Source organism: Anopheles arabiensis, chromosome X (genome assembly GCF_016920715.1).
Source record: "Anopheles arabiensis isolate DONGOLA chromosome X, AaraD3, whole genome shotgun sequence".
Classification (NCBI taxonomy): Eukaryota; Metazoa; Arthropoda; class Insecta; order Diptera; family Culicidae; genus Anopheles; species Anopheles arabiensis.
In genome coordinates, this window is record NC_053519.1 from 24,220,328 (window position 1) to 24,233,300 (window position 12,973).

The 12,973-nt window shown below is 38.2% G+C and overlaps 1 protein-coding gene and 1 long non-coding RNA gene across 2 annotated transcripts; both read right to left on the bottom strand.

Annotated features, from left to right (window-relative positions):
- Positions 1–250: 250 nt before the first annotated feature.
- Positions 251–931, bottom strand: LOC120906146. The gene is made up of 3 exons (XR_005740038.1): positions 868–931; positions 495–802; positions 251–425 (listed from the first exon to the last, which is right to left on the bottom strand). It is a non-coding gene; the product is annotated as an uncharacterized LOC120906146 (long non-coding RNA).
- A 6,998-nt stretch (positions 932–7,929) lies between these two features.
- On the bottom strand, positions 7,930–10,982 carry LOC120906730. The gene is made up of 2 exons (XM_040318630.1): positions 9,701–10,982; positions 7,930–9,626 (listed from the first exon to the last, which is right to left on the bottom strand). The coding sequence occupies exons 1-2, from the start codon at positions 10,781–10,783 to the stop codon at positions 9,621–9,623; spliced, it is 1,089 nt and encodes a 362-aa protein (XP_040174564.1). The 5' UTR covers positions 10,784–10,982; the 3' UTR covers positions 7,930–9,620.
- Between the last annotated feature and the right edge of the window lie 1,991 nt (positions 10,983–12,973).

Sequence of the window (12,973 nt, forward strand, 5' to 3'; positions counted from 1 at the left end):
GCTTCCAAACTCTGAAGCTTTCCAAAAGGGCAAATATTTCAATGAACGTAGTTTCCTGTTTATATCGCTGGGAAATATAATTTTAAGTAACAGCGCTGATACCTGTGATTGTTGTTCTGGTGACCATTTTGGAAAAGGCTTGAGGGCGCCAGTGACAAAACCCTGTATCAATTTACGAAATACACCTATATCTATAAGATGAAGTAGATCAGCGATAATGAAACCAACAATAAGATCAAAGTCATTCAAATAAAATAGTGGAGATGTGCGTTTCACGTGTTCTTTGTACACAACGCCTTTTAGTTCCTTGTCAGTGCGAGGTTCACCTTGAACACTTTTATAAACAACCTTTCGTGCGCTTTTAATAAAAGTGCCTAGACTCTTACATTTTATGCATCCGTGCACTGCATTATGATACGCAACTCCTGTAAAAGTTAAAGTAAAAGGTACGGATTAGTTTATTTTGATAGAACATTTCAATCAAACCATTATACCTTTTAAAAACGAGCGCGCAGGTGTATCAGCAATTATTGCACGTAACTGAATATCTATCATTTTTCCATTAATAATGGTTCATTGGTCTGATAGATGGTTTAGTTCGTCCACCAATTGACGAAGATAGCCCTCAGCATTTTCTGGCTTTGATGCTCCACAAAAAATGGCTACCACCAACACTGGCATTGGATCAAAATCCGGCAACGTCATTAAAATCGGCCACAATTGTGTTGGCCCGCTGTTATGTAACGGCAATCCGTCCATGGAAAGATTGATATTAATTAGGCTCGTTGCGGGTGTAACTTGTCTGAAATAGTTGTTTTGTATTAAAACATGTATGACATTTAACATGTAATTGTTTTATCCACTCACCAAAAATATTGTTTTAGGGTTTTCTCGACTCCACGATACCATAATTGTCCACCAGCCACATTTTTTTATTTGATTGCCAATAAGAATAGGAGTTTTTAAAAACGTTCTGGCGTCTTTAGGCAGGTTGAAATCCGTTTTATGACTAAGCAATTTCAGCAGTTTGGTTAAAGTTGTTAGCGGAACTTTGCATGAAAGAGCCCATAGTCTAAGAAGTGTTTCAAATGGTTTTTGGAAGTCATTTTCGCTTTCTTCTTCGGTATTACTCTCCGCATCAGTATTAGTTGACGGAATAGATTCCACGTCTTCATCATCTTCCAAAAGTTGAGTATCACTATCAATGCCTTCTGGCATGCCAAAGTCTTCTTCAATCGAAGTAGGAACAACTGAAGGGCAAGCTGAAAAAAATGTTTACATAATGTTAAAAAATTCACTTAACTCTAGTACAACAACAAAAAACCTACGTGAGGGATCCATCAATGCTTGCATTTCACGTTCAAAATTGGTTTGGTTGACTCGGCGAATTTTAGCGAATTGCCCCGATCTTCTCAATTTCTTTGAGTACATATCGCCTTCGAAGCTTGTGTTAGCTTGAAATAAGCCTGAAACTTCGATGAAATAGTTGATTTGTACGACCAAAACAAAAATAAACGCCAAACAAATATTCACTACAGTATTGATTGCACCAAACAAAACACTGAAAATGGCTGATGCACAACCACTCACTACCGTTGAAGAAAAAACAACTCGTAAGAGGAGTAAGGCCGCAAATACACGACGCGCGTTTCCGCGCCCGCGGAAACGCGTATAACAATCCAGCCATAGAAATGAAATGTCATTCGAACGCGCTACCGTGGAAACGCAGAGATGCTCATGCTGGATATCTCTGCGGAACTGTTATACGCGTTTGAACGCGCCCGCGGAAACGCGCGTCGTGTATTTGCGGCCTAAGAAGCTACCGGCGACAAGTTGAAACTCGTATGGAAGCAACACGCTCAGGACGGGGAACCGGGCAGACAAAGCGAAACCAGGTGAAGGGAGCTTCCAAACCAATGACGTTGGTACTGCGTCCATACAAACAACACGGAATTTGACAGATCTCCATACATTTTCCTGCTCGATTGTTGCGTGGGAGCCTTCTGTTAATTTACCCATTGGAGCAGTTTTGTGTCTGTCATAACAGTAATTTAACCGTATTAATACACGATGCGCAATCTCAGATTGCGCATATATTCGTTTTATCAAAACATAAGTCATTTCGCCAACCCTGAGCTATAAACGTCATTTCCATACATTTTCAGATTGCGCCAAGATTGCGCATAAATTTTCAAGATTATATATCCGAGATATATAAATTTTTTTTGACAGATAAATATATCAAACCGACCCGTTTGACAGATAAATATATGCGCAATCTGAGATTGCGCATCGTCTATTGCTACGGTAAGGCTGGAAATAGACGAACCGAGATCGTCGCGGTACCGCGAAATTCGCGCCTTGTTTATAACAGTTGTAGAACAGTAGAGATGTCAAATCTTCCGCGCCTCCAATCGAGACTGCTGTTTCGCAGAGATACCCAACTTCGGTATTGCAGAGATTTTCGCGGTAGCGCGAACCGATTATTTTTACTTTTCCTGGCGGATTTGTGTGAAAACTTGTGTCGAGAAATGAGTTTTGTATTTTATTTTGCACAAACTATGTGAAATAAATAATTTGATTCGCAAATTGATTAATGAAAATATTTCTTCTTGGCACATTCAATCGTCACCAGACCTCGGATGGTGCCATACACGAACCGCGATTATCTCGGCTATATGTCAGATGTTATAACAGAATTGACAGCTCAAGTCATACGCGATTTTCGCGGTACCGCGATGATCTCGGTTCGTCTATTTCCAGCCTAAGGCTCAGCCCTCTACGTGACATAAGAGAAGCGTTACATGCCTTTTAAAATTCCCAAGCAGCATTTTTATAGAGGTTATTTTTAACGTTTTTTTCATCGATTTTTTAAATTCAAATTATGTACACTGGTCGGTCGCGTGGACACAACCGTAATAAAAATGCTGCTTGGGAATATTTTAAGGAATGTAACGCTTCTCCACTGTAAGGGAACGGTCAGAACTTCGCCGCATGCGGCAAGAAATGAGTTTTCTCAATTTTCTAGCTTTTTAAGGCATTATTATGATATTTTGTTATTTCTTAATAATAATAATTAAGATTAATAATAATTAAGACGTTAAAAGATAATAATTATTTGATATGATTTTAGATATTTGACATCTGAAATGAAATCGCATGCGGCGATGCGGCAATATCAAATGATTTTGATTCGTAAGTGCTGTCATTAACGTCAAATCCCATACAAAAGCTTGGGGCAAAATCACATGCGGCGAGGGTCCTACCGTTCCCTAACGCAGAGGACATACTTTACCAAAAGAGTGATAGAAGGGACAGCCAGCCGCCCCTAACATGGAGAACAGACGCTGACCATACCCCCCCCCCCACCCTGCTCAATAACTAAATACCAAGTTATATTTAGCCATATAACTTGGTTATAAAGGAACTCCCAAGGGGTTCCCAAATAACCAAGATACCGAAAACGCCACCAATTTCCTGTACTAAAAATCCAGTTGCATCGAACAAAGCCAAAAAACTGTCAGTGGGTTAAACCACACATCTCCCGAAGCGGCCACTTCAATGTTTGTTAAAGTTAGTTTTTTATGCATGGGTAATTCATTTACCTCACATGTATCACCCCAATATGTGTTTAATTGTGCAAAGGAAGCTATAAAACTTGTGTGTTTAAGTTCATTTGTTGTGAAACATATTTGTGTAAGATGTGGATGCGCGTGTTTGTTAACTTGCAAATGGACTCTTACATTTCGCTGGTCAGTGCTTAGTTTATTTCTTAATAATATTGCCGAAGCTGTGCTGTAAGTGGATGAATCAAATAAATGGAGAGGTTAAAACCTTGTTCGGCATATTGCCCGGCTTAGCCCGTACTTGATCCATCTTTTCCTAGTCACCAGGTTTGGAGAAGGTGGACCAAGCGCGGGCAAGGCCAATACATCTTATCAGAACTGACAGCTCCAATTGTTCTAAAATTTGGTGGGTTAACGACTGAATCGACCACCACTAACCCACGTGGGTTTGAAGTGGCTTTACAGAGGGTTACGACCGATTTGGTTACTTGGGTAAAACCAAGAAAATCAATAAATTAAATCAAGGTGGAATTTAAAAAAATTAGGTGGTGAAATCCAGAGCATTTTGACAATTCGTCACTTGACGTTAGGTCCCCAGGATTCAAACTTTGTTTACAGTTATTAAATTTGTTCATATAATTTATCTACCACATTTTTCCGATGAAATATTATTTAAAAATATATGTTGGGCTGTGCGAGTTCTTATTTAACATTATAACATAGATTTAAGTGTGTTATTTCGTATTATTTCATGAAGTTATTCTATGATTCATTGTGTTTTCGAAATTTTTGAGGATAAAAACTAAGAAATAATTAAAATTTTTCTATTTTAACATTAATTCTCTTTATCTATGAGTCGCATGTACAATTTACATGAGATTAGAACTCGTACTCACATGATTTTAAATCATCAAATCGTTTGTTGATATTTTTCATTTTTTTCGATAAAATCAATAGACACACAAAAATGCACGTTCTGACTAAGAAATCTTTTCTATTTGCTATGATTTGTGTGCGGAAACCATTGGTTAACGGTTTTAAAATGACGTAAAGTCTCTCAACTATGGCGACCCCGCAGTGCTATAATTATAACTGCTAAAACTAGGGGTAAAAAACTACCAAGGATCGCAAGCTCTTTAATGCGAGGGCTCTGGGGCGGTGAACTTGTATGGCGTGCGAGCCCTCGCACGCCCTCGCAAATCGCTGTCAATTGCATGGTGGGATCCTTCTGTTAATCCCATTCGAGCGGTTTTGTGTCTGTCATAACAGTAATTTAAGAGCAATTTAGCGGTACGAAGTGTTGTTGTTTGTTGTCAGTAAAAAGATATAAATTAGACCAAAAAGAGTATTGTTTTAATGATATTTTAGTAGAAGAAGACGTCGGCGGTGTGTTTAAAACTGTAAAATGTAAAAAAAACAGCCGAGAAATAGTGTTTATTAGTGCTATTTGTGCACCACCTTCTCCGGGTGAAGCGGCTGTTCATGTCGAGTTTGCTATAAAAAATTCATTGTAACCGTTTGTAAAAGTTAAGGAAAATGATTGAATATAACCAGTAAACTGTAATATCATAAATTTCGTGTTATTTATTAACAATTTAGCTGAAAAAAATATAAACAAAATAGAGGAAGGAATAGGATCTGTCAAAACTGCTCGAATGGGTAAATTAACGACTGCTAATTTACCATTAAATTACTCTTAAATTACCGGTAATTTAGCGGTAAGATAGGGGTAAATTATGTCCGATTTGTCTGACTGGGTAGTGCATTTTGACAATTCGCCACTGGACGTAAGGTCCCCAGGATTCAAACTTTGTTTCCATTTATTAAATTTGTTCATATAATTTATCTACCCCATTTTTTCGAATAAACATTAAAAAATGGATTAAAGTGTGTTATTTTGTGTTATTCCGTGAATTTATTTCATAATTCTTTGTTTTTTCGACATTTTTGATGATAAAAATTAAGAAAGCATTTTTTTTTCAATTTTCAAATTAATTCCTCATTATCTACGAGCTGCATGGACAATTTACGTGAGATTAGAACTCTTACTTACATGATTTTAAATTTCGTGCATAAATATATCATCAAATCTTTTGTTAATATATCTCATTTTTTCGATAAAACCAATAGACACACAAAAATGCACATAATAACAAAGAAATCTGTTCTATTTGCTAAGCTTTGTGTGCGGAAACCAATGGTTAACGGTTCTAAAATGACGTAAAGTCCCTCAACTATGGCGACCCCCCAAAGGCCCTTATCCACCTACTAATATTTTTAATCCACCTTGATATGAAGCAAACGAAAGCTTGTGAACAAATTTCACCAAATGAATATAGATCAAGGACCGTAAAGATATCAGGTCAAGTTATAAGTCGTTTTGACAGCTAGGTGGAAGAAGAATCGACGCAATCTGAAAATGCAAAGTGGGTTTATTATACAGGTGAGCTTATCCCGAACAAATTGACAGCCGTACTGTAGAAAAATGAAAACGAAATGACAGGAGGGGATTCGATCATTTGTTGATGTATGCGTGTGAATTCCAATGGCTATTTTGGATGATGTGTCGTAGTGTGGGTGAAAAACTACGTATCACCGTAGCAATAGACGATGCGCAATCTCAGATTGCGCATATATTTATCTGTCAAACGGGTCGGTTTGATATATTTATCTGTTGTAAACTAAGGTTTTATTCCAAACGAGTTTTTTACGGAGCAAGGTTTTTCCGACTTGTTTATTTCTGATTCCGTTTTCGAATGACATACGTTGTCATATCCTTTTGACAGTTAAGGATAAGGTATACATACATTTTGAGGTGAGGTTGACCAAGGTTCATATTTATGATACGTCTACAGCTCGGCCTTTCCTGACTTCATTAATTGCCCTCAATTCCTATGCTATTAGTGTTGCCCAAAATTGTTTGTAAAGAGTCAATCGCCACCAGGGAGAGGGACTATCCATCGTCTTATTTTATCAGCTTCCAAAATTCCGTCATAAGCTATTTGAGTCATTTGACACCCATCAATGTCACGGACGACGTACCGATCGTTTGGAAGTATTTTGTGTATAACATAGGGGCCCTTGTATCGGGCAACAAATTTTTTGTTTGAATTGACGGTGTTATCTATATTGCGTATGACCACAAATTCCCCTTCAGTAAACACAGGTGCTGGTTTAGATTTGATAGCATGTTGTCGTTCATTAATCCCTTGATGCTTGGTAATATTATTCGATGCTATGGTTCGTATTGTATTGAAATCCCTAGGTGAAGCTTGATTTTGATCATTTAGGTATTCTGTCAGTTCATCTAGAATCGGTCCTCGTTGTTCTGTTCCAAATAAAAGTACAGATGGAGAGAAGTGAGTAGATGCGTGAATTGTATTATTGAGCGCATATTCAACCGATGGAATTTGAACTGTCCAATCAGCATGATTAGTCGGATTCGTAAGTTTGCTTAAAATAGGTCGTAGGACGCGGTTGACCCGTTCTACTTGCCCATTTGCCTGAGGTGATCCTGTTGCGTTTAGTATATGTGTAATTCCTCGAGATGATACAAAATTTGAAAAATCATCGGACGTAAAACATGTTGCTCTATCGCTAATTATTCGCTTAGGGCGACTGTAATATGACATGTATAATTTAAGAGCATTGCATACTTCACGGGTGCTTGTAGATATTGTTGGGTATAACTTTATAAACTTTGTGAAACTATCTATTACTACTAGCAAATGTTTCTTCTTTGAATCTATTGAAGGAAGAGGACCTATGAAATCGATATGTAATGTATCAAAGGGATTGGCAGTCTTAGGTATAGTGTATAAGTTTTTATGATTAGTTTTCACGGGGGCGGAATATATTACACATTTCATACAGTTTTTAATGTAATTGTGAATTCTAGTTTTCATTTGTGGAAAATAATAATTCTTATTGATTTGTAAATAGCATTTATCGACTGCCAGATGTCCTATTTTTTCGTGAATATATCGAATTACATTGTTAATCATTTCTGATGGTACATAGAATTTAAATCGACCTGGTGAAGACTGTTTGTATACTACTCCATCACGAAGAGTGAAGTCACTTACTGACCTAGACTGTAGTTCAGTTTTTATTTTTTGAATATTTACATCACGAGCTTGTGCAATCCGTAATTGGAAATCTATATCCAGATCATCTATCACTGCTACGTGTTCTATTCGACTTAATGCATCTACATGAGGCATAGCTGATCCAGGCCTATGTTGCATTGAATAGTCATAATTTTCTAGGAATAATGACCAACGAGCGATTTTTGCTGATAAATTGCGGTTTTGCAGTGTTTGGACCAATGAGTTACAATCTGTCACTATTTTTATGGGAATGCCATGGACGTAAGTGTGAAATCTTTTGAGTGCGTAAATTACTGAAAGTGTCTCCAGCTCATAACTATGTAATTTGGATTCATCGTCCGATGTTGTTTTTGAAAAGTAAGCAATTGGGTGAAACTTATCATCATCTTGTTTTTGTAGTAAAACCGATCCAAAACCAGTAGAACTTGCATCGCAATGTAGTTCGGTTTCTCTACTAGGGTCGTAAATTGACAGCACAGGTGATTGAATAAGTTTATTTCGTAAGGTTTCGAATGATTGAATGCATTCATTAGTAAACTCAAATGGTACTGTTTCTTTTAATAAGTTTGTTAGTGGTTTTGCAATACTTGAAAAAGATGGAACGAACCGCCGAAAAAATGAAAATAAGCCTAAGCACTGTTGAACTTGTTTCTTGCTACGAGGAAAGGGGTAGTTTTTAATTGATTTAATATGATGTTCACTCGGACGTATTCCTAAACAGTTTGCATTGTAACCAAGGTATTCTAGTTCCCTTTGGGCAAATTTGCATTTGTCCAGTCGTAACTCCAAACCATTTTTGCGTATCGCGTTTAACACTTGTCCGATCAGTTCAAGATGTTGGTCAAAATCTTTTGAAGCAATCAAAATGTCGTCTATATACACTACCAATTCCCCTCGTTCTATAAATTCTCTAAGTACCGAATTAATAAAGCGTTGGAACTCAGCCGGAGCATTTTTAAATCCGAAGGGCATGCGGGTATATTCGTACTGCCCATCAGGTGTAACGAACGCCGTATATTTAATCGATTCTTCATCCATAACTAACTGATGAAATCCGCTTTTGAGGTCTAGTAACGTAAAGTATTGTTTATGTCCCAAATGTTCTAGGCAGGTGTCTATAAGAGGCAATGGAAAATTATCACGAACTGTTACTTTATTTAATGGTCTGTAATCAACACATTTTCTAACTTCGCCATTTTTCTTTCGAACCAGGACTAAGGCAGACGCGTATGGTGAGTTACTTGGGCGTATGATATTTTTTTCTAGCAGGTCCTTTACTATTACTTTTACCTTTTCTCTTTCAGCAAATGACAACCGTCTTGGTTTGGTAGAAATAGGAGTGTCATGTAAGAGATTTATTTTCATAGTATAAGTTGAGGGTACGATTTCATTTGTAGGAAACTCTAAATAATTTTTTGTTATCGATTCAATTACAGCTTCACTTTGGTATTTTGTAAGGTTTTTACCAATATCAATGGGATTTGTTTGATCAACAACATCTATCATACACAAAGAAGAAAATGTATCGGTAAACACATCGATCGACTCATGAGCTAAAGCAGAAAATGAGCAATCTCCCTCCCGACGTGCGACTGACCTCTTTACAATGTCAAGTGTATGGAGCTTTTGATATAAATTCGTTTTTATTAAAGGCAGCTTTTTCATATTATTCATGTTCAATAAAGTGTTTATAGTGTACGTATTTTGTATCTGATTGAGTTGAATATTTAACTTGGATAATGCATCTCTACCAAGAATCATTGGCCATTCCATGTATATTTTTGGAAGGACGATAAAGGTGTGACGTATCGTGGTCTTGGCAAGTTGTACTCGCATCTCCACAAATCCTAACGTTAATAAATTTGGGCCTCCTATTCCTCGCAACATGGACGTCCTAGGTTCTCCAACAAGAGATTTAGGGAGAACGTTTTCATTCACGAAGCTTTTAGGGCTACCAGTATCCAAAAGAGAAACTAATTTTAGTGATTTGCTCCATACATCTTGACTCTTATAGGCAACACTTACCTCTTGGTTGGCGTTAAGAGTAAAAACTGGTTCCGTCACAGGCGTTGTTTCTAGATGTTCAGGACCATTTGTAGTAACGGCAATCTGCTGAACCCGTTGAGGACAATTTCGATAGACATGATCAGTCTGACCGCACTTGAAACAGGACCCCGGAAGTCGAATCGGCATGCGGCAGAAGTTTTCCGAATGTCCATATTTCCGGCAATTAAGGCATCTGGGAGTCGACTGGTTTGGTTCAGCTCGCGCAATCTGGACTCGTGGTTGTTGAACAGACGATTTCTGGACCGTTGTCTGTACACGTGTTCGTATATATTCATACTCTTTCAATAGAGGTTTCAGCGTCTCGATCGATTTTGCCATGAATCGCATGGATGCAGTATGTATGGGGTCACCGAGACCGTCAATGATGATATGCACCAGTTCGTTTTCCGGAATTGAAGCTGCCGCTGCAATGTGTTGCATGTCTAACAAATATCTAAGCGTTGTTTCGTTAGCGTTCAGATGGCGTGCTCTAAGATTTTTATAGATGACTTCTTTAGAAGGCTTGTTGTTAAATTCTTTTAGCAATTCGCCCTTCAACTCCTCGTAATTTTTTGATTTAGTAGTTTGTGCCAATAAAACAGCTGTGCTCGTTAACGATCGACGCAAAAGCGGCAGTTTTTGAGGCTCTGGGACGTTTGTCATAACGAAAATGTCCTCAAGGGAACGAATCCAAGCACACACATCTTCATCGCCTTCTCCGGTGAACTTTGGCACTATTGTTTCTATATATTGAATAGTATTCATCGATATTGGTTTAAGGTGAGTTGGTTGAAGCTCAGCTATTTCTTCTTCTAAAGATAAAAGTTTTTTTTCTAGCTCCAGGCGTTTTACTTTCATTTCGAGTGAGGCTATAGCAGCGGCTTCGTCATTTGAGGTTATGTCATCACCATCTCCACGTGTTTTATCAGCCGCCATTTCCTGACTTGTTGTCTTCTTCACGTTGTCTGCTAACAATTGTCGTAGTTGCGTCGCCTTTGCCGTCTCTGGGTAGTCAATACCAGCTGCGTCTAATGACCATTTTATTTCTTCTGTTGTAGGCATACTTGTAGATTAATCCCACTTCTGAGATGTAAACTAAGGTTTTATTCCAAACGAGTTTTTTACGGAGCAAGGTTTTTCCGACTTGTTTATTTCTGATTCCGTTTTCGAATGACAGACGTTGTCATATCCTTTTGACAGTTAAGGATAAGGTATACATACATTTTGAGGTGAGGTTGACCAAGGTTCATATTTATGATACGTCTACACTGTCAAATTTTTTTTATATATCTCGGACATATAATCTTGAAAATTTATGCGCAATCTTGGCGCAATCTGAAAATGTATCGAAATGACGTTTATAGCTCAGGGTTGGCTACGCGAAATGACTTATGTTTTGATAAAACGAATATATGCGCAATCTGAGATTGCGCATCGTGTATTAATACGGTCACAATCGAATCCCCTCCTGTCATTCGTTCGTCCAATATGGCCTTCCCGCCAAACCTATAAGCCCACCTAGTCCCTATACCCACTTTGCAAAGTGGGTAGAAAGGAGGTGTCGTCATGTAGAACAATTGGGCATCGAGGCTTTAGAAAAAAGCACAAAACCAGGATCGACGGCAGTTGTCAAATGGGACGAATGTTGCTGGTATTTGGATAGGATAAATGTATTTTTTTCGTTTAATTAACATTTTTTTAGCAATAAAAAATTGTATTTTGCATCCACACTCCATAAATCGACATTTTACACGTTATAATGCAGCTGCTGCCTGTAAACAAAAATCGACGGCTGTTGTCAAACTGAATCTCAAAATGGCAACATGCCAAACGCTAAGAAGACACCTCCTCTATATTCCACCTTGCCCACTTTGCTGAAAATGTATGGAAATGACGTTTATAGCTCAGGGTTGGCTACGCGAAATGACTTATGTTTTGATAAAACGAATATATGCGCAATCTGAGATTGCGCATCGTGTATTAATACGGTAAAGAGTGGTTGACTGCAGAGCTATTCGCGTGCCAACACAGTTGTTAAGTTATGAAAATGTTCTTCTTTTTCCTTTTCACATCTACAATGCGGTCATTTTGAGCTTACCTGAACTCGTGTCAAAAAGATTTCGGATAAAATTTCAGTCAAGGACTGTCCCCAGCGGTTGAAAATGTCACTTTTCGGCTGTGTTTTCGATTGATATTTCGTGCACAATTTGACAAACCAAACAGTGTACGAGATTCAGACTTTTCGGCACATAACCACAACCGCGTGCAATGGCATATTTGTTATCTTCATTGCACGTCTAGCGTTAGACATAGGCATGGGAAAAACGATTCTTTTCACCGAACGCGAACGAACTAGTTCGCTCACAAAAAAAGAACCGAACGTTAACGAAGATTCTTTCGTTCTTTTTTTGTTCATGGGTTTTATGTTCTTTCGATCGCAGAGGTATTCGAATAAAACTCACGCGTTACTAATAAATTTACTAACGTATATATTCAACTTCACTTGCTTACAATTGGTGTTGGCTTCGAGCACGCTTCCTTGCTGACCGCTAGTTCTTCAGTGCGCGCTGGTGTTTGGCGGTCAAGGTCCGTGACCGCGCAACCGATGACCCACGGATCGATCACACGCATACATTGACGGATGACGCTTTGCTGTCATCCGTGAGTTACCGCCGTGAATGAGTCCGGGCCAGGTTAGCTCACAACAATAGGGTTTTTATTCACAAAGAACGCTTGTTATCTTTTTCATTTACCCACCATAGACGCATACTGTAGCTAAAGAAGTACTCATTCTGCGGTTGAAACCAATAAATTAAAAACATTAAACACTCGGCTGTCTGGTTAACACAATCCATCGCAAAACCGACCAAAAACTAGCATGTAAAAAGTTAATACGAGCAAAAATGTCTCCTGCATATATTGTACCCCATGCCTTATACACACTCAAGGATTCTATTAAAAAACTACTTAAATATGGATCAACATGATGAGCGCAATCAATTCAGTTCAGTTCATTCGCGAACAATGACTAATCCGTTTGAACGGGCTCGATCTATTGAATTGTATAGGTATAGTTTCCATACCAACAGAACACAGATCGAACACAAATGAGCCAGTTCGAACGCGTTCGATGAATTCAGTTGTGCAGGTACGATTTACATACCTACAGAACACATATCGAACACTGCATAACCAATTCGAACGCGTTCAATCAATTCAGTTCAGTTCGATTTACACACCAACAGAACACAT